We start from the raw sequence: 22,500 nt of genomic DNA on the forward strand, positions 1-22,500 counted from the left end.
TGATTGAGGTCGGTGAGTGTGTGTCACAGGCAGGTATGACCCTAGCCCTAAGCAGCATCCTGCCTTCACCAAGAATGATACCACAATACCGACAAAAATAATTGACTTCAACAATTGGCTTAATTTCTGGTGTCTTTCCAAGTATCTGCCTGCTTGGGATGACATGGTTGACAGGCCTCGATGCTTTGCCAGAGATGGCCTCCACCTGTCACCCCTGGGGTTCCGGTTCTTGGCCAAGGCTCTTGCCTCCCCCATTGTGCCTTTTTTAGGTTATGTCCCAGAGACTAAACTTCCAACATAAAAGATCTGTGAAAAAGCAAATTGAAGGTCATGCTCCTTAACTCTAGGAGCCTTATCTTGAAAGTGCCCTCACTGAAGGCTGTCCTCACACTGGAAGATGCCGATATCTTAGTGGTCACAGAAACTTGGTTCAGGTCTGTGGAGAGCACCCCTGCTTTACCAGGCTGTACCTCATTGCACACTTTCAGACCCCAAAACAAAGTTGGAAAGACTAAGGGTGGTGGAGTCTCTATCTTCAGTAAGGACAGACACACCTCCAGACAGGTTTGCCAGCATGACGCCCTGGAAATACTCTGGGTTATAGCCAGCTATAGACCCCCCTGCATGATTCAGGGCATCCACTCCTCCTACCTGGACCTACTTGACTTCATCATAGTACTCCCTATCACCCTGATCCATGGTGAATTCAGTTACCCCACCATAGACTGGGTGAAATATTCCTGCACTAATGCACTCACCCATTGATTCTTGACTTCATTAATTCTAACACACTAGACCAGCTCATCTCATCCCCCAAAGGGGGAGGTAACAGTCTGGACTTGCTTCTCTCCAACATGGGCAACCGCTGCACCACTCCCATAGTATGTTTCCTGGTGGGATCAGATCAGCCTGTCTCATTCGAAGTTTCTATCCCACCCAACCCCTTGCCAGCCGCAACTAGGCTAAAAATAATTCTCAAAAGCTGACTACAACATCCTAAGGGAAGGTATCAGTAGCTTCACACCACCAACCCCCACAGAGGATGCAGACAACTATGCTGAACAGTAAGCCATTGCAGTATACAAGCAGCTGTACAACTGCATGGACAGAGCCATACCCAACAGAACTAAAACCTGCTCCTCAAGGAAGCACAAACCTGTCTGGTGGACATCCTTTATCAACAGGCTTTACAACAAAAGGAAGAAACTGTTGTCCAAGAGTAAAAGGAACAAATTCCAAATTGGAAAAACTCCCTCCTCAGCCAGAACAAGCAAATCAGATCACTAGTGAAAACCTCCAAAGCCAATTGTGAGTTGAAACTTGCCTCCGAAACACAGGGAAACCACATCAGAAACCTCCATGGCAAAGCGCAGGTTTATTCCAAATTAGTACTTAATGGTACCACTTACATTGATCATGTTGACCTAGCCAACCTGCTAGCTGATAGGTTCAGTGCAAACGTCACCCCCCATCCCCCGCAAAGGCCTATTTGACATCCCCTATACTTATCCCACACCCGACATCTGTGTAGATCAAGTGTTAAAGGCCCTATACAAGGCAAAGAACGCAGCTTCCATGGGACCTGATTGTATCTCAGGTGTATTTGCGCAATCTCCAGCAACAACTAGCTTTTTGCCATTGTGCACCCTATTTAGTCACAGCCTAATTACAGGGTTCATTCCAGCAAAGTGGGGAGCTGCCCTTGTCCTCCCCTTGCACAAAGGTGGTGCCACTACTAACCGGAAACTATTGTCCCATTTGCTTGACTTGTCTGTAAAGGCATGGAGCATATTATTACGGATCTCTTAAACAAGGACATAGGTAGTCTCCAAACACTTGACCTCAACCAGTTTGGATTAGTCAGGGGCAGATCTTGCCTATTTAACCTTATTTATTTATTTTATTATACTTATAATTAATATTTAACTTCTTTGAGACCGTTACCAAGGCCCTGGATGAGGGAAGTCAGTACGTACAGCCTGCCTTGACTTAGCCAAGGCCTTTGACACAATCCCCCACTCTGGCGTCATCAAAAAGCTAACACAACTTGGTTTAAATCCTTATCTCATCAGGTTAGTGGCCAACTGGCTCACCAATAGGACCCAAAACGTCAAAATAGGTGCACCACTTCAAACAGCAGACGTGTTACTAGTGGTGTTCCCCAGGGATCTATCCTGCGACCTCTACTGTTTGGCATCTACTTTTCAGAGGTTCAGGCAAAGACAAAGGGCCTGTGGCTGACCAAGTTTGCTGTTGACTGTAAGTTTGGTGCTGTCATTGACTCCCCAGATGATGATAACATACTGCAAGAGGGTCTCATAGCTACCAATAACTGGTGTCAAAGTCATGGCCTTAAGTTAAATACAAAAAAATGTATTGTCATACCATTTGGGGAAAAACGCTGCCCCTGCTGATTTACTACATCAATGGCAACCCCCTAAGCACGCAACCTGTGGTGAGAGTCCTGGTTACTCAGGTTGACAACTATCTCACATTCAGCCATTATGTGGCAGCAGTGGTCAGAAAAGCCTTTGACTTTATCTCTTAAGTAAAGGGATTGTATCCATAAAAAAGGTTATTACCTCTCTCTACTCCTCCCTTATTAGGCCTATAATTGAGTATAATGCCCCGTTTGGTATGCACCTCTCCAAACACCTGCACCAACTGGAAAGGCCATAAAATACCTCAAAAAGAGAATCCATGGCCTCCAACATGTTTCGTATGTGGACAGGCTCAAATCACTACCACTCTACTTGGTATCATACAGATTGCTCGGAGGTGATCTGTCTCTCTCCTACAAAGCAATATCTGACCCTGCCCTGGTAGAGATGCTCCATATCTGTAAATCTAACTCCTTGCGCATTACACGCTTGATAGGACTAAATGTAATATGTGACCTCAACAAAACCTGCTGGAGAGCAAGTTTGTCTTCCAGAGGCTGCCCTGTCTCTGGAATACACTTTCCGTACATGTCAAACAGAGCACCTCACTTACCCTCTTCAAGCGCAACCGTGATGAGTGGATGAGAAGCCACAAATGTGTCCCAGGGGAGTTCCACCTTTGTCCCTCATTGACAAGGGCGTCAAGTGCTGACTAAGGGTTCTTTTTTTGGGGGATAAACACTTGGCTAGGCATGTAAGGGCCCCAGGGCCATTAGCCTAGTAACCTCCTATGATCCTAAATTTTGTTCTTTAAATTTTCGTACTTCCTCCCCATGAGAAAGATGCAGTGGTATCTGAGGTCTCTCTGGTACCAGCATCCATTATCTTGTCAAGTCCCAGATCTGGGATTTGTCAGAAGAAAAATCACTTGGTGGAGACAACAAGTAACACTAAATCCAGGTCTCTTCTCCCCCCCCCTTGTTCCAAAATAGTCAGTCACCACAGATGTTTCAGACTTGGCTTAGGGAGCAGTTTTAGGAGGGATAAAATTGCAAGGTGTTTAGGACACAAAGGACAGACGTAAGCACAGAAATATGAGTTGCTTGCTCTAATCAAGGCAGTATACCAGGCATCATCTTTGGTCACCTTGACCTCTTCATGTTGTTACATATAATACCACAGTCGTGGTACATCAGCAAGCAGGCAAGGGAGACCTGGTCTTGTCCCCTTTGCAGACTAGCCATGTTAGCTTGTAATAAAGCTTTACAGCACAATCTCCATCTATAGGCCTCCTTCATCCCGTCGGACCAAAATTGTGTGGTAGACAAGCTGAGCAGGACAAAGGCAGACCCTTGTGAATGGAAACTAGATCAGGGGGTCTTCCAAGATTTGATTCATCTGGGAGTTCCTCAAATATAACTCTGACATGTGTAAAGAGAGGAGGAAGCAAAGTTCTTATCCAGGTCTCTGAGCAAGAAGGCCTGGAAGATGGATGCCATTCCTTTTTCCTTTGAAATGAATGTTCCTGTATGTTTTTCTATACTTTCCACTGGTATCCAGGGTACTTCTGAAGATTCAGAAAGACTCTACTAAGATCACTTTGGTGACTTCTCCTGGCTCAGGCAACAGTGGTTCTCCCATCATTCGGAAATGGCTAGGCGCAATTACCACAACCTTCACAGAATGGATCCACTCAAACAAGAACAGGAGTGTTTTAATACACCCTGATCCCAGTCAACTGCAACCGATTACCTGGATGATAGAAATGTAATTCCCTTTAGACATCTATCTTTACTGAGGGTGTGCAGCAGGTATTAATGGAGACAAGAAAGCCTGCTACTGCAAAACCATATAATAGCAAATGGGGAAAGGTTTTCTAGTTGCTGCCAACAACGTAACCAAAAAACAGGGCTAGTGTTTCTGTGGTCTTAGTGTTTGTGCTACTGTCTTTTGACCTTTCTTTTTCCTTCAAGGTTAATTTATCTACCATTTTAGCATTTCTGCCTATGGATCTTCCTCTTTAAATGAAGTCTCTTGTGAAAGTGTTTTTGAAAGGGGTTTTTGCATGAGACCTCCAAAAAAGGAGGCTCTTCCTAGAGATCTTAATTTTGAATTAGAGAAGGGTACACTTGCTCCATTTGATCTAGCTTATCAAGTTGTCTTGAGGTTCTTAACGAGCAAAGGTGTTTTACTGATTGCTTTGACCTCTGCAAGACAAATATCAACTCTCTCTCATTTTCCACAGAGACTGGGTTTCATTGATAACTAAACCTTCTTTTGTGCCTAAAGTAGTATCTGAGTTTACTTTATGCCAAGCTATCAATATTCCCATTTTCTTTCCTGAACATAGAAATGAGGGAGAAAGGATACTCTGAAATCCTTCAAATCAGTTATTCTTTTCTTGTGAAGGTAAGAAGGAACAACCGGAGCAAAACAGACTATTTCCAAGTGGTTGTCTCTGGTTATAACCATTTATTATTTTCACTATAAAAAATGTATTTCAGTCTGTGTCAAGGCTTACTCTGCTAGGGTCTTGGCTTCATCTGTGCCTTTTTGGAAAGGGTTAGACTCTAGAAGCAGCAGCCTTGGGCCACTGTGCACACATTTGCAAAGCACTACAAGCTTAATACCTTCTCCAGGTCTAGAACAGACTTTGCTAGAACCATTCTGCAGGGGCTCCTGATCCCTTCAAGCTGCCAAATGTTGTATGCTAGGGTAATCTACCCATATAGCTAAAGCTACTGCTGCAGTGATCAGTGTGATGAACATCCACGTAGTTGTACAAGTACACTTGGCATTAACAGTAGATTAATTGAATGATTACTGGTGTAGTAGCTTCAACCTCCTTCCATTTCAGTTTGTGTTTGATTGTGTGCGTGTGTAATCTATAATGAATACATGCAAATGCATATTTGTACGCCTAGCTTTGTCCTCTCTGGGCTTAGCTTCCCTCTCTGTTGACATGAATGATGTTCTGAAAGGCTTAGTACTCAAACCTGTACTTTTAGGCTGTTCAACTCGCACTGCCTGTTTATCTGTGGAAGGTGCCTTTGGAAGCTGGCTGGCTGCTGTATCCTTGGCAGGATGTAACCCACACAACTAAACCTACTACAGCAATGATTATTCAAACATCTACTGTTATGGTAAGTTTATTTGTATAACAATATTTTTGTCCTCCTCCTCTTAACATCCCCCTGTAGAGAGACGTAATCTAAGGAGGAGGGAAGGGAATTTGACATGAATTGGGTTTCTAATATCTTTTCTATGGCTCGAATATGTAGGATCCCCTGGTGTGTTTTCACAGCATATGGACCATAGAAGTCAGATTCTCTAAGGCTTATGGCAAAGCCCCATTTGAAGGCTGTCACATCAAGAAAGGTAATCTCAGCCTGTAAACTATCAACCCGTGGCCAAAGCTTTCCGCATAGATTTATTGTTTGTTACTAGGCACGTAGTCCAGGAGACCATTGAGGAACATAACTTGAATTCCCATTCGGCTCAAAGTGCTGTCTAAGTGACTTGCTGCAGGATATGCTTCAGTCAGACAGTTTTTGAAAGACTGAAACTCTGTACCCTTATAACAGGAAGCAGCTCATTACCAAGTCAGCGCTTTAGTGCTCCGGACTAACTGCCTTGATTTCAGAATTGGAGGACTGGCAACTCACTGTTTTAGTAAGCTGTAACAGACCATGAGATAGAAAGTTCTTTTTGTACATCCATAGATCAGGACCTCCAAGGCAGACATCTTGTATGTGTGTGGGGGGGGGGGGGGACGACTCTGAAGGTAAAGCACAAACTACTCCACCTCCAGGTACTTTCCAGATTGGTCAGGGCTCAGACATACACTGGGTTCTTTCTACTTGCTCTGCCCCAGTATATTCTCAAATAGTGCATCTTTCTGGCTCAGGGTTTCTATTAGGCTTTATAGAACCTACTACCAAGCTGTAATCTCTCTCTCTGCTTGGAGTCCCTTCTAATAAAAGAATCGTGGAGCCCTCCCCTGAGAAGAAAAATGACTAACTTCTTTCAGAGTGAGGAGGAAATGGATTACTTATCCGTAATTTCCTTCCCCTTAGTGTGTCCTGAACAGTCATCATGTCCTGTTTCCTCTGCTTCACCCACAGAGTCTAATTAGGTGGCAGCCTTTGGAAAATAAAGGAATAGTTTAGATGGAAAGACCAGGAAGCAGCGGATGTTCCAAAAAGTATTTTATGAGGTGTGGATGCTGCTAAATCCATAGCTACTTGGGGGCTCTGGATGATTGTTTTCTTGCAGTTTCTAAGGAATGGGACACCCAGCCACCCTGCCTGTTAGAAAATATTCATGCTGTAGGTTTCAGGAGTCCCATATGTTCATCTACAAGTACCCTGTGGCAGATCCAAAAGTAGTGTTTATTGATGTGAAGAAAGGGTCCATATTTATTTTTGCTCTCTGTACTTTCATAAATAAGTTGATTGCTGGACCAGTTGGCGGGGACTGTGCACACAGCTGCCACTGTGGACTTCAGGCCATAAATTGTCTGGTATACCTTTTAGAAGTTCCAGATTTCTTTCCTGGATGAAGTCATTGAGAAAACTGGAGATGTCTAATGGATCTGCTCAGAGGCAACACTATTAGAACTTTAGACTGCTGGCCAGATGGCAAAACACAGCATGTGTTGTCAGTATGGTGCTGTAGATGCAGCATACAGGGAGGCAGTTAATGAGGTTTAGTCATGAGAAGATTTGCCTGGCCAAAACTTCATCCTTTAACAGAGGGTGTTAAACTGCAGCTCCTCTGTGCACATCTGGATAAGAAACTCCTCTTCTCAACTCCACTGGTGTAGTATTTACAATAATGGGTTGGAACTGACAAAGCTTTGCTAAGTGTCAGACAACACCTTCACTTTCTAATGCCCAGCTGTGGTTACAACTGCCCCTTTACTTACACCTTGCTCTTACCCTTTCAGGCCAGGAAGAGGTTTGCCAGTAAAAGGTCCACTGTAAGAAAAAAATGATAGGGAGACCACAGGGGAGAATCCTGGGAACCACAAGGGTCTACAACCATTGGAGAGCAGCTGTGACTTTAATTCTCTGCCTATCTTGTTCACTTTACCCATATCCTAACCTCCACCTCCAATCTTAACAGTAAAGGAAAAATAGCCTCGAACCTGCACATCTGTGAAGTTTATAAAGTAAATGTGGGTGTTGCACATCATTTCTTAGGACTGCATGCTACAGTTTAAGAAACCAAAGCTGACAGGTATACTCCTGGTCCAGGACTTCAGGTGCTTTTAATTCCCTCTTTATCCAGGAACTCGTATTGCTAAAGGTAATAGAACCTTTTCCCAGAGAACAAATAGTGGTGGAGGGTTTCCACTCAAAACCTTGCCTGGTGCCTAGAAAAGAGTGATTTGATTTGGACCTTTCAAAACCTCAGTAATTGCCTCAAAATACCCAAATTCACAAAGTTGACATTACAGTTCCTTATACAATTACTGGCCCCTTAGAGTTTCAAGATGGCTGTCTTTTACATTCCCATTCACAAGGATCACAAATGCTTCCTCAGGTCTTTAGACAATGGTCTTCATTACCAGTTAATCTCCTTGCCCTTTGGGCTGTGTAGTGCACACATGGATTTCAGAAGGTGCCTGCCTACAGTAACAGCTAATTGCCAAACAGAGGGCATTCACATAATTTCTTACCTGAATGATTGTTTCACTCAAGCAGTGTCCTGGAAGGAGGTGGAAAAGATGCTCCATTTCATCATGGACAGCTTCCAAAGTTGCGTCTTCTGTGAGAATTCCCAAATAACCTTTTTCCCTTTTCAAAAGGGCAGTATTCTTGAGGTCACTCTAGGAGTCCAGTTGCCAGAAAGCCTTCCTCCCTTAAGACACTATGGATCGCTTTGGGACAGTGCTATCACAAGATGGCACAGGAAAAGCTTTTAGCCAGAAAATGCTTTTGGGCATTGGTAAACATTGTTTTTGCTTCTCTCTCTCTCTCTCTCTCTCTCTCTCCCTTTTTTTTTTTTTTTTTTTTTTTTTGTTTGTTTTTTAACCCTGGGAAAGATGCAGTTGACTAATCTTCAGTGGTTCCCCAGTTTCATTTGAGACAAATGCTTGCAGTTCTTGGCATAGATGAATGTTGTCATACCCCACATGTCCCATGAACTGGAGTGGTGGTCCACCCAGGTCAGTAAAACGTGGTAACCCATCACACTTGTACCCCACTTACCAGGCTGTAGCAGCAGAAGCTATAGATTTAGCTTAAATGGGTGTTCTTTCAGGACCCAAAAATAAACATGAAGTAGATGGTGACCTTGGTGCAGGCACATGACCTTGGTGCAGGCACTCAAGACTTAAATTTGGAAGTCTGGAAGAAGGGTGTACTGCTTGTGATAATGGATAGTAATATTATAATGAGGTATAACTGAGTGTGAATGAAGTCAATCCTACTTTGGTGCAGGCTGCTTGTGACTATTTGGGTAACAGCACTGTAGTGCCTGAAGGCTGTTTGTGACTGTCTGGGTAGTAGTACTGTAATTTGTGATGACCCTAAGGACAGCCTGCATCCATCTCTTCTGAGTTAAGCAGGAGACTAAGATGGTCTAGGGGAGACGCACATGGCTGAATATCACACTGAGATATTTTCCAGTTGGTACATTGGTAGGGTTTGTCCCAGAAATCTGCTTTTGCAGCTCCAGGCAACAGTCCAAGAAATTCTGCACAAGAGTATCATATGAAGATGCTTGTGTAGTGGATGCCACCTACAGATGGCCATGTCTCTTACTTTACGCATTTCCTCCAATTCCCATTCTTCCCACGGTGACCCAGAAATAAAGGGAGGAGAAACGCAAGATGCTGCTTATAGTCTCTCTGCCCAAGCACCACTGGTTCTTCCTCCTCATGAATATGTCTAGGAGGAACATTATGTGCTGCCTCTGCAGGTGGACCTTCTGATGTGGATGGAAGGGGCACACTATATCTAGGAAGCCTTTCAGCTCACAGCTTGGATGATTTGACTGTTCTGCCCTTCAGGTTCCAGTTTACTGAGAACATTTTTAAGGAGGATGGGAAGCCTACAACTAGGAAATACTACTTTAGCCAAGTTGCAGATGTTTTTTCTCTGGTGCTTTTAAAGATTTTTATTGCAGTATTTAGGATCTTTTTAGATGACACCTCTGTGGAATTTAAGTTATGTGCTGTGATAATTGATGCACTGTGACTCTGTGATCAATCCTGCAGCCGAAGTTCTCAAATTTCAGACTTAAAAAAAATGGTGGTATTGGTAGCCTTCACCTCTGCAAGACGACTGTGGCAATGTCAAGCATTGATGAGTAAAGGACCATTTTTAGGCTTTCTTAAGGACACAGTTAGAGAATGTCCCCTTGCACTAAAAATAGTTAAAGAACTTTACTTCCACCAAGCCATTCAACTTGTCTGTCCCCCCCCCCCCCAGCATTCAAAGTGGAAGAAAGGCTGTTGCATTATCCAGATGTGCTCAGGCAGCTGAGGTATTTAAACTGAACTGTAGATACTAGATGTTCCAGTCAGTTGTTGTGCCCCCTTTGCAAGAGCGAAGGGGGTATGGTAGTGTACAATTGATTTCCAAATGGCTGGCCCTTTCTATCGTGTTTTGTTGTACTTCTAAAGGTTAGAAAATACATGGAACTGTGTGAGCTATGGCACCAGAAGTACAACTACCACTGTAGCCTTCCTCGATGCAGTGACTGGCAGCATATCTTTGAAGTACCTGTGTGGTCCTGTCCATCTGTACCTTTTTCCATGTGCTGTAAGCTGGACATAACTTACAGTGCCAGAGCCAGCCAGCAGGGGGTTTTGCAGTCTTGTCTTCCTTTCAGGTTGTCCCCTTATTGAGAGTTCTGAAAATTTGCAGAGTAGTCAGTTGGAACATAATAGCACTGTGTAAGCTTAACATAGTTGGTAGATGTTTGAATAGCTTGAGTAGTACTACCCCCCAAATGTACACAGTTTACTGTTGCAGCATCTTTGGGTGGGGTACCTCATCATGTGCTATCTACTATTATTCCTTCTCTTACAGGGCCTCGGAGTAGGTTTGGGAAGTTTTTTCTCTTTCACCTCCCCTCAGTTTAGAATTTAAGAGACTTTCTCCATCACTTTCCTAAGGGTTAAGTGTGGGTGATGCTCCTTAGCTTTCAGGGTAAATGCTGATCTGATGTCAATTTTCATGCTATCCTCAACCCGTGGGTTTGGTTCCGATCCTCTGAACCAGCTCAGCCGCTACCATAGCTGGTGGCAACCAAAAATCTCTCGTGCTCTTCCCTTACTCACAATGGACCTCAGATCTTGTTTGCCACTTGCGAGTTACTCATGGTCCCATATCCTCTCTATCAGATTAGTGATTTTCAGTCATTTTCTTCATTAATTCTAAATTTCTTTTACTTTTTCTCTTAAAAAAATCTGTGCCTTATCTGTTTTCTTTCCTTATATGAAAGTATTCTTGGAGACTTCTTATCTCCGTCTTAACCTTTCCTCTAATAAGCTCTTGGCTGAGAGAGCGTGCTGTGTGTGTGTGTTTGTGCATGCGCGATTCCTGAGTGAAAATGACAGGTAAAGAAAAAGGACTGAAGGACTTCAAATGCTGTGAAAAGTGTGGTCTTAAGATCCCTTACTCTGACTCGCATTCTCTTTGCGTGTTTTGTTTGGGCCCCCCTCCATCTTCAGGAGGTCTGCTCAGTTTGTCACTCCTTTAGTCATTGGGTGTTTGAGAAAAAATAAATTGGTTTTGAAAGGACTACTTCCCTCTTCTTTTGGAGAGGATGTACCTGGAACAACGACCTCATCTAAAGGAAAATCCTCAAGCAAATTGGGCCTTTATAGTCCTGCTGCTGCTTCCTCTAAAGTTTCAGAAAAAGCGAAGAAGAGAAGCTCTTCAGCTCCGACTTCCCATCTGGGTCTAAGCCCGAAGAAGGCAAAAGCATTGGTTCCTTCAGCTCCCTTGGAACCAACGGCAAAATTGCACAAGCATTCCGTTCCGACAGTCAGAACTGCAGACTGCTGCACCCATGACTTCAGATCCCACCTTATCTTTGACTCAGAAGGAACGTAAGAATCTTTTGGTACCCACTCAGGAATTTCTTCCCATGTTGAGAACTAAATGTTCTCCTTCTGTAGACCCATTTCCAGGCAGGCTCCCTTCTCTGTTTTTTTGGAAAGACTGAAGTCTTCTCCCATCATTTCCACCCATTTTTCCAGAAATCTTACTGAAGATGACTTGGAGAGGTTGGTGAGAAAGATCCTCTGGGTGCAAGGTGTGACGGGGACCACCTCAGTCCCTACCCTTTTGGGACAGAGACTTCAGTCTGCAACTCCCCGTCTACTGTTTCCTCCTCTAACTTCAAAAGCTTTAGAGACATCAGTCCAGTATTGACTGCATCGGGTTCCAAGTTCTCCTTTTCTTCGGTCCCAGTGGTTGCTATAAGTTCTCCGGCTCACTCAGAACCGGAGACCTCTCGGAGCTGTATCTGTGCTATCCGTTCCGAGGAGCTTGAGTCGACTAATATATATTTTTTCAGAGTCTTCTCTGCACTTTGGAACTTCAGCACGGATCTGCTTGGCTCTGTTTTCTGCCTTGGGTGGGGGTGGGTCTCCCTTGAGGCGGGAAGGTCTCCTTGAGGCGGGAAGGGACTACGGTGCCAAATTCAGTTTTTTTTTTTTTTTTTGTATCCGGGGTCCTTTCCTTCCCTGGGTGGGTCAACTTTCAAGGCTATGGAGAGAGCCTTGTCTCCTTCATTCAATCAGTTGGTTTCTTTCCTCTCGGATCAACTTAACTTTGTCACATCTTCGACCAGAATATCAACCACTTCCTCCACTGAGACAGCGAGTACTAAAACGTCAGGATTCCCAGTAGGTTGGTCCCTCTTTTTATGATACTTCCCCAGATCACCCCACTGAAGAAGTTCCTAGGAAGAAGTGCAAGAAGAAGGAATCTGTCAGAGGATACGGATAACGATGAAGGCGAGGTATCCCCAAAGTCACCTCCTGATGATGTCTCCTTTGGAGACATCCTAGAAATCCTTTATCTGAAAGGTTATTGGAAGCCCATTAATTCTTTGTCTGAGGAATCTGTCTACCCCCAGGCGTTTGGTGTCCCCCAACTACTACTGGGTAACTCCACCCACTGATGAGCTCATTGAGTTGATCTCTTGGCAGCATGGAAGGCCCCTGATGCTATTGAGCCAATTCCCCTGAGACGGGATAAAATTATCACTGCCCCTGAAGATAAGCCATTCTAGATGAAAAGTTAGCCTATGGATGCCATGGTTGTGGCGGCAAACACAAAAAAGAACTAGAGGAAGAAAGTTACTCTATCCATCCTCCCAGCAAGGAGTCTGGGACGATGGATAGATTTGGAAAGTGAGTGTATGCATCTTCGACCTTTGCATTATGGTCCTTGAATTACTTGACACACTTTACCAGAATACAGAGGGATTTGATTAAAGAACTACCAGATACCCTCTCATGAGCCGTTTCTGAAGAGGTTCGAGAGAGTCTGTTACCTCTTAGTTGGCCACCCTTACCTCCATTTCTAACTCTTCCATGAGGCTTATTTCACATATAGCTGAGGGAACGACTAGAGCAGTAGGTTCAGGTGTTGCCATAAGGGGAGATGCTTGGATGCACTTGTGTGAATTTGCGGAGCTCTTAAAGTCTTCGTTTGTCAATTCCCCCTTTGACGCCACATCCTTGTTTGGCTGTAAAGTTAGAGACTCATTGATCAGGTGTGAGAAGGATGGGAAAACCCTTTCTGCTGTGGGCATGTTTTTTTTTTTTTTTCACTCCACAAAGACCCTTTTTTAGGAATCAACATAGTAGTGGAAAAAATGTGGTTCAAGAAGTCCCAAGGGCATTCTTGGGATACACGTGGTGGTAGTTTCCCCCGGGGCAGAGGGGGGACCTCTAACTGAAGATGCCGCCCCCATGGCAGAGCTGGCCTGCAAAACCAAGGGTGCAGAGATTTCTTCTTTGGTTAACACTTTCAGTGCTCCTGAAAGGATGCCCGATTTGCCTTCCTGTAGAGGTAGTCTGGGGTTGTTGGTCCCTGAACAAGAGAGTCTGACTACAGTTAAAACCAGATACATGGATGCAGAGGATAATATCCAGAGGCTATATTATACCCTTTTTCCTTTCTCCATCCACTTGTAAAAATATCCCAGGTGTTCCACCCAGTCAAAGGGAACAAGAAGCTTCAAATACAAAAGCTGTTAGGAAAAAGCCATCCAAGAGGTCCCACTAGGTCAAAGAGGATCTGGAATTTACTCAAGGTTCTTTTTAGTGCCAAAAAGACAGGGGAATGGAGACCAATTTGGGATTTCAGCAATCAATTCAGTGCACCAAATTCCTAATCACATTTCAGTCCATTCTCCCCTTTTTGGGACAAGATGACTGGTTGTGCTCCGTAGATTTTCAGGATGCATACTATCACATAAAGATGACAGATGATCCAGAAGGTTCTTGCGCTTCTGGCTGTGAGCCGGTCATCATCAGTTCAGAGTACTGCCTTTGGCCTCATTGCAGCCCCCAGGGTATTCCATCAAGTGCATGGCAGTAGTAGCAGCTCACTTGAGACTGCAGGGATTCCTAGGCGTTTCCAAATTTGGATGACTGGCCCATCACCGGTACGACCAGTCATCGACTGTTAGAGACAAGAGAAGGATGGGAAAACCCTTTCTGCTGTGGGCGTGTTTTTTTCCACTCCACAAAGACCCTTATTTAGGAATCAACATAGTAGTGGAACAATGTGGTTTCCAAAGTTCTCCAACTATGCTGTTAACCTGGGCATAACCATGAATTATGAAAAATATCATCTCAAACCAACACAAACTTTTTTATATTCCATAGGAGCATCCTTAAACACAAAGACTGCAATAGCCTGCCTTCCCCCATTAAGACTGGAGACCATCCATTGTCAAGTCATGAAAATAATCAACAGCAATAAGGTGCCAGCACAATTAGTTCTTCAGGCACTGGGATCCATGGCAGCGTATAGAACAGTTGTCCCCTTGACCAGATTTCACATAAGAATTTTACAGTGGTCCATCCTTTACCAGCCACTGTCAACACACATTGTAATCACCAGTATCTGCAAAAGAGATCTTAGCTGGTGGATTCAGTCGGATCAAATTTTACAGGGCCATCCATTCATTTCCCCCTCAGCCCAAAGCAATGGTCAACACGGACGCTTCCCAATTTGGGGAGAGGCATTGTCTGGAGAGGATGGTCCAAGCCACTTGGTCCACAGTAGAGGCCAATTTGCATATCAACATCCTAGAGATGAGAGCAGTGCTTTTAACATTGCAGGCTTTCCAAGATGCTCTCCCCTCCTGGTCAGTTGCAGTTTAAATGGACAACATGTCAGTAGTTTGGTATATCAGCAGACGAGGAGGAACCAGATCCTGCCTGTTGTGATGAGAAGCTCTGAGTGTGGCACATGGTGATTGCATCCATCCGCTTTCTCATAGCAATGCACATTCTGGGGAAGTCCGGTTTGATAGCAGACAAATTGAGCAGGTGCATGCTTCGACTTAGAGTGGTTCCTCAGACCATCTATTAAAAGGTATTCCATAAATTGGGTCAGCCTTGTTGCGACCTGTTTGCCACTCACTTAAACAAGAAGTGCAGCAGCTATTTTGCCCCAACTCCCCCACCCCACAGGGGGAGTTACCAAGGGATGCTCTTCTTCACAATTGGCCCTCTAGTCTTTATGCATTTCCTCCGATTCCATTGATTCCCAAGTTTCTTCAGAAAACAATTTGGTTGAACACAGTTATACTCCTAGCACCTTACTGGCCTCGACAGATTTGGTTCCTCTTTCTTTGTCCTGTCCTAATTTGACAGCCTTGAATACTGGATTGACTGGCATGATTCATCCGGACATTCCGAATCTCAAGCTAACAGCTTGGTTTTGCCAATTCCATTAGTAGCCATACAACCCATGCTCTCTTCCCCTACCCGACTCATTCTGCTGTCATCTCTTAAACCGTCTGTACAGAAGCTTTACACCAGTAAATAGAAGAGATTTGCTCATTGGGCATTCCAGAATATCACTGATCCTTTCTTAGTTGCAATTCATATAATTTTTCGCTTTTTAGCCTTACTTTTCAATGAAGGAGCTTTGGCTTCCACATTCAGACTAAAATTAACAGTGATATCCAACTTTTATATTGGTTGTCAAGACTCCTCTGTTGCTTCTCACAAACTTTGTAAAGCCTTTTTGAGGAGTACTGTACTTTTAAAACCACTCTACAAAGAGCCTTCTCCTCCTTGGGACCTCACGTTTGTGTTGCAAGCAATCACGCAGTCCCCTTTTGAACCAGCTAATGATTGCGATCCCAAGCTCCTATCTTGGAAAACTCTCTATTTTCTTAGTGGCAGTGACTTTTTCTAGAAGGATCTCAGAGATTCAAGCCATATCCTCTAAACTGCAATGCCCTGTTTTTTCACAAGGATAGAGTTTCACTCAGAACCAACCCCTCATTTTTTCCTGAGGTATCTTCAGAGACCAGTATTAACCAATGTATTAGCATGCTGGTGTTTTTTGCCACCATCTGTAACAAAGGTGAATATTGTTTACATTTGCTGGATGTTAACAGGAAATTGAGATTCCATCTTCACAGATCAAAAGAATTCAGGAAGATGGACCAGTTATTTTGTTTCCTTCTCGCATACCGGATTGGGAAAACCTGCGAATAAAGTAACGTTGGCTAGATGGCTCACTGATTGTATCTCATTTGTTTATTCTAGGTCATGCATTCCTTTTACGAAACCTTTGTGAGCCTGTTCAACTAGGGCCGTAGCAAATTCAGCTGTATTCCAGACTAGAGCATCCATGGATATCTGTGCAGCAGCAACTTGGGCTACTCCTCATACCTTTGTAACTCATTACAAATTAGATCTGGTCTCCTGGGGTAGAGCATCATTCGGCTCGATGTTGCTCAGGGGCAACCTTCCTTAAGTCCACCCAGGATATACAAGTAGCTGGGGACTCTGTCCCACAGGTTGAGGATAGAATGAAAATTGACAACATCAGATAAAGAAGTTATGTACGCAGTATAATATTCCATCTGTGTTGTTTATTTTCATTCTTCCTCCAACCCCATTCTTTAATTTCTGGAAGAACGAAGGATTGATGGATTTGTTGCCTTTTTGGTATAGTTTGCAGTTCCAGATATATTCTCCACAAAAAGCCTTTTTTGTCTCTTTGTATCAGCAAACTCTATCTGAGGTAATTGAGAAACGTGCATTGTGGGTAAGGGATGAGCTTGAGGTTTTTGGTTCCCATGAGCTATTGTCGTGACAGAGTCTGTTCCAAGGATCGCAGGTGAACCCAGAGGTTGAGGAAGAATGAAAATGGACAGCACAGATGGAGCATTGTGGTGAGTACGTAACTTCTTTTTTAGTATCCTTGGAAAAAGAAATTTCTAAAATAGCACAGACTTAAATTGGACTCATACTTGTAGCCATGCTCTGTAGAAGGCAAGGGTAATAAGCTATGGAAGTCAACCCAGGCGTTGATCCTTCTGCTGCTGAAGTCCTAGTAATTGGATTGCTGCAGTAATCATCTTAATGAACATGTACTGTTCCGGCAAGATCTTGAATACCTGTACTTTGCTACAGCTTACTTACTGTAATATTCCAGAAGTATTTAGATCTGCCTTTGGATTTTTAAGTGTAGTTTCAGATTGAGCATTTGACATTTTGTGTGCCCTTTGTTTTTAAGCTGCACTTGCCTTTTGATAACTGTTTTCCCCACAGGCCTTCTAAGCCTTTTAAAATGTCATGGCTTTATTTACCGTAACATCTTAAACAAATTCAGCAAAGGGTTTAGGAGCTTGTACACTCTGTTGGAAACCTTCCACCCAATTCTTTCCCCTGGCCAAAACTAATTAGTTGGCTCTCTGCAGACCAACGGACTGTAGCTCAACTAAGTTAGCTGTAGCTGCTATTAACACAATTCTGCAGAAACAGCATTCTCTAGCCCCACTATAGCTTGGATGCAAATTCTGTTACTTGACACAGTGTGAACAATTATACTTTGCAAGCAGGTTATTTTATATCATATTATTTAGCAATATGAATATACTGAAGTAGTTTCCTGTCTTACTTCTACACCTTGTATTTCAGAAACCTCTCTGTTCTGCAAATTTTCATTGTCTTAAATAGTCTGTCCCTTGTGGAAGTGCACCACCAATAGACCCTTCTATATATGTGTGTGTGTGTGTGTGTGTGTGTGTGTGTGTGTGTGTGTGTGTGTGTGTGTGTGTGTACCCACCCACTGGAAGAGGATGGAGCTGTACTAGTGATTCAGCAGGGGGAGGTGGGACTTGCTAGTATCTCAAAATCTTACCCAGGTTACAATACAGGGGTGGGGCTTAAAGGTGGCTGAATGCAGTTTCTTCTCAAATGATGCAGAAGGGAAGGGATGGAGCTGGAATAGCTGTCTTCAAATAGAGTATGAAATTCTAACTTGGAGAACAAGAAGACGAAATTATTTGAAGGATGCAAAAGACAGCAGTCAAGGTCCGAACCTAAGTTAAGTATGTGGGAAGTGCTGGTAGATTAAGAAATTCTGTTGCGTGCCTGATTCCTGTTAGGAGGAGGGAAGATTGGATGTGAGTATTGAGTGATGGAGCGATGTAGGATAAAGAGGATTTAACTTAGAGGGATCTGAATTTGCAAGGAGCAAACTTAGAAATTTTAGCATCCAGGATGGAGAGTAGTGGGAGTTGGTCAGGGGTTTGGTACCAGAAGGGCTGAGACAGTTGTAGTGTACAATAAAAAACAGTAGACTGGATGCACTATTAAACAAAATAGAGGGAGGTAAGGAATGTCTAGGTGAAGGTGTTATTAGATTTCTCAGTAGTAATGGGACGATGGGGTTTAGAGTAGTTGAAAGAGTAAAAAGGCAAATCTGATTATGGGGAACAGATAAATCTGAGTAAGGGGAGAGTGTTAGAGATAAAGCAGAAATCTGAGGCAGTTGAATGAAACAAAACTTTAGGTGTAATTTAGGCTTGCAGGTTTGTTTTATGAAGATGTAAAGGTGTCGCCTTGAACAGGGAATAGGAGGGGACATAGGCAGCAGATTGTAGAAACCAATTTCGATCTGGATGTGTGAATGGTAGGCATAAAGTCATTGTAGAAAGGGAGATTGAAGGGAAGGTAGAGATGTAGTGGATGCAGTATGTTAAACATAAAAGGATAAATTTGATGGCCTTGTGGTGTTCTTGAGCTACCAAGCAAAATTTAATGTTTATTTTGTTATAATGGCTGAAATCTGTACATAAGTGTAATACTTCTCAAGTACTGATGCCTGGATACAGTAGATTTTTTATTATTTTATTTATCCTTTGTTGACCAGGTTATTCCCAGTGGCTAGTAGCCTCTTGTCAGGGGAGACCCACGACTGTTTTTATACTACTAGGGGAAACCTGGCCAGGATGTGTGGTAACTTTCCCTACTCTTTGATAAGTGCAGCGGGATCTTGTACATCCACCAGAACTGTGACCAATTCAGACAGATGGGGCCTCAATTTAATGTCCCCCTTATGCTGTACTGCACTGTCACTAATCCCCCCCCCCCCACATCTTTAAAATTAAAAAATATGAACTGGGTAATCCTCCAGCTAATATAAGGTAAGGCAAGTGCTAATGCAAAAAATGAAAAACAAAGAAACTAGTGGTCTTAAATCTTTGTTGATCAAATCGGTCACAGTAATTTCCAAAAATCATGAAACCCAGGAAGTGTTCCAAAGCAACAAGACACTATGTGCTAATGCAGTTACTGAAGCAAGAAACTTTGATAATTATACATATAGGGAGCTTCAATAAAGTGCATACAGGCCAAGTATGATGATCATTTAGAAAGTTGTAGATCAGGAGCTGGAAGGAGATCTCACTGAGAGAGTTTCAGTTTTGCTTAGTAGACAGTGGATTAGCTTTAATAGAACTTGCTCCACACCTCCACCTCTACCTCCCACTGTTTTGGTAAATCCACACTACAACATCTTTAAGGTTAATTTCCCTCTTTCCATATGGATTCCAAAACTAGACTGTACTCTAGACGTGGCCTTTCCTGAGTAATATCCCTTTTCATAAAGGTGGCATTTTGGATGACGTTTTCAACTTTCATCCTATTTCAAGAATTTTTGAGAGAGGTGATAGTCTTGTAAGATGTGCTCATAATCGACTCTTTCACGGTCTTCTACAAGAACAGCTGTTAACATTCACCCAGCATGGCTTCCTCCCAACACACAGTACAGCTACTGCCCTTCTGTCATTCACTGGCAAAATAAACAAAAACAGGGACTCAGGCAAACTTGTTTCCTCCTTATTCATTGACCTGTCAAAAGCTTTCAGTACAGGTTCTCACTCTTAACTCCCATATAAACTGTTTCTAATTGGACTGGCCAAATTGGGAGCTATCATAAATTGCCCCCCATAACACAAACATCTTACAAGGGGGTCTAACACAGAAAAGTGAGTGGAGCCAAAGTCGTGGGCTAAAACTCTATGCCAAGAAGTGCATTATAGTACTTTTTTGTGAAAACTGCCTTCCAGGCTAATTAGTCCATCGATAAGACACCCCCTAAGAGATGACCCAGTAGTAAGAGATCTGGAAACATATGCAGATGGTAATCTGGCCTTTGACCAAGATGTGGCCAAGGTAGTAAGAAAATCATTCTGTCACCCAACTTAAAAGTAAAGGCATTGCATCTAGGTCCAAGGAATTTAGTATCACTTTATTGGGCCTATGTCAGACCCATCATTGAGTATAATGCTCTCTTTGGCAGGTACCTGACCCACAAAGGTTCCTTACCAGAGAATCTAGGGTATAAACACATTGTCCTGTATATATTTCCTTAAAGCCCTATCTCTGTACCCTGTTTCCTACAAGTTACTGAGATGTCATCTATGCCTGGCATACAAGGCATCTTCTGATCATGCTCTGATGAACTTTTGCATATCCACAAAACTAACAGAACCATTAGATCCAAGGGTTTAAATTTTGCTTGTGACCTAAATAAGACCTGTTAGTTAGACAGGTATGTGTCTGAGGATTCCCACGCTCTGGAACAGGCACCCCATCCACGTGAAGCAGAGTCCATCCCTAACACTTCTAACTAGAATTCCTCTCCTAGTAAACATCCATGATACATAGGGACACAATTGTGCTGGATTGCATGGCTAGGCTTATAAAGGCCCTTGTGATAATTAGTGTAGCAAATGACTATGAACGTGAGTATTACCTGGGCCCACTACAGTGTACTTAACATCAAACTACAGTAAATTATTCAGAAAATCTGTACCTTGTATCATAACCTTTTCCCCCATTAGCCCTGCAGATGACATTTTCTCAGAAGAAGTTGCAAGTGTATATTGCTGCCCTATTAGATTCTGTCCTTTTATGGTGTTGTAGGCAGTGAATTTCTTTTTCGAGGAATACAGTATAGCCAGGTTCATGCTTTAAGGTTTGAGACATTTCCATGTACTGTTTTGTGTGTAGAATTTAAATGTGCTTTTTTTTTAGTATTTGATTGCTCTGAAATGAAACTGTTTACTTTTTGCTCAGCTTGATTTAATGTAACATTTTATTTGTTCTACTTTAGGATCTGATAACTGAGAGTACAGTTCAGTCAATTTTTACAGATATTGGAAAGTGGAACTTCAGAGATCCAACTAACTGCTATGTGATTCAAGCAGTGCCTGGTCTTGCCCCAACATCAACAGCCTCCGAAGCATGGCTTGGCAGTGATGGGGAGGCAATCTTTGCTCTTCCATCTGCTACAGGAGGGATTTTCATCATTCAGATGCCACCATTTGATGTTTATGGTATGTTTACCGTTTTTTTTTTTTTCCTTCTCTTGTGGGTGATGTAATGCTTTATTAAATGTTGATGTTGCTTATACATGATACAGTCAAGGGGATATGCAAAGTAGAATTTTCCAACCATCAGAAATGTGGTGGTCAAAGGGGACTTTAACAACAGAAGTACCTAAGTCTCTGATGATGACTAGGTTGGGCATACATTGGATTTTATCTATGTTGTATGTGGTGGTGATAACAGATTTACCAAAAGAAGCTATGCTGTATTTGTTGGCATTGATAAGCCTATGACCGAGGCAGCAAATGTTTGTGTGGTCCAGCACTTGCTGAAGAATTTGAGTATTACAGTTAGATTTAATAATCACCCTCAGTTTGCAGTGATGAGCAGAGTTTGGTAGCAGTAGTCCATTGATAACCGCATTCATGTTGGTGGGGGCATGCTAGTGATATTGTGCGTCTAGTGCAAATACCCCTAACCATTAACAGTATGGGTTGTATTAGACTGGCTAACGTTGTTTTGGGAGAGCTTCTTAATTTCAGCATGGTATATAGTGTTGAAGACATTGGCAAGGCCCAGATAGTCATTGTGGACTTTAAACCCTTTACCTGTTGGTTTATTAACCCCTTTGAAGAGTTCACCTTGGTTGAGCAGATATGATCTTCCTTTTACAGAGCCAAACTGGTTTGTATTTAAAGACAGTCAGATACTTTCTTGTGTTAAGCTTAAATATGTTCCCTAGTCTTGCAAATAATACTAGTGAGTCTAATAAGCCTGCAGTTTTCTTGTTTAGAAGAGGGGCAAGTTTAAACCACTGCAACTTTTCACCACACCTTAGGGATGTTAACAGTAGGGAGACTGGTTAAATCGTCTTGCTAGGTGGGATGTTGTCAAGACCCGTGAAACTTTTTTTTTAACTCTTGAAACTTATGAAACTACTTGAACCAAAGTGATGTATGAAGAGTAATGGGGGCCAGTGAGAAGATGAATTGGGTTGTAGTTGAGAAACTTGTTTACAAAAATATTAGTAATATTCTTTGTGTCAGTGGTGGGGGTATCATTTGAAATTCCGTCATAAAAAAACGGTTTGCCTCTACACTTCCTACTAAAGCTGAAAAGGCTTTGTGTTGTACTTTTTATTGGTTGCAACACTTAATATTCAGCCCTGCATCTATGCTTGTGTTGGATGAGTACACATATATACCCCAGTATATCTAAGAAGTAAGTAGCAACCTTGAGTAGAGTGTTTTCGTTGGGGAGCTTTATCTTTGCTGA

General features: G+C 42.9%; 1 protein-coding gene across 1 annotated transcript in view; it reads left to right on the top strand.

Moving 5' to 3' along the window:
- NUP160 (nucleoporin 160) overlaps window positions 1-22,500 on the top strand; it is a 1,498,284-nt gene that overhangs the window by 124,880 nt on the left and 1,350,904 nt on the right. Inside the window, exon 4 of the mRNA XM_044082750.1 lies at window positions 21,011-21,244. Within this exon, the coding sequence (XP_043938685.1) occupies window positions 21,011-21,244 (234 nt within the window). The remainder of the gene's footprint in view (window positions 1-21,010; window positions 21,245-22,500) is intronic.

This window comes from Protopterus annectens, chromosome 9.part0 (genome assembly GCF_019279795.1).
Source record: "Protopterus annectens isolate FY-2018-M chromosome 9.part0, PAN1.0, whole genome shotgun sequence".
NCBI classification, from domain to species: domain Eukaryota; kingdom Metazoa; phylum Chordata; order Ceratodontiformes; family Protopteridae; genus Protopterus; species Protopterus annectens.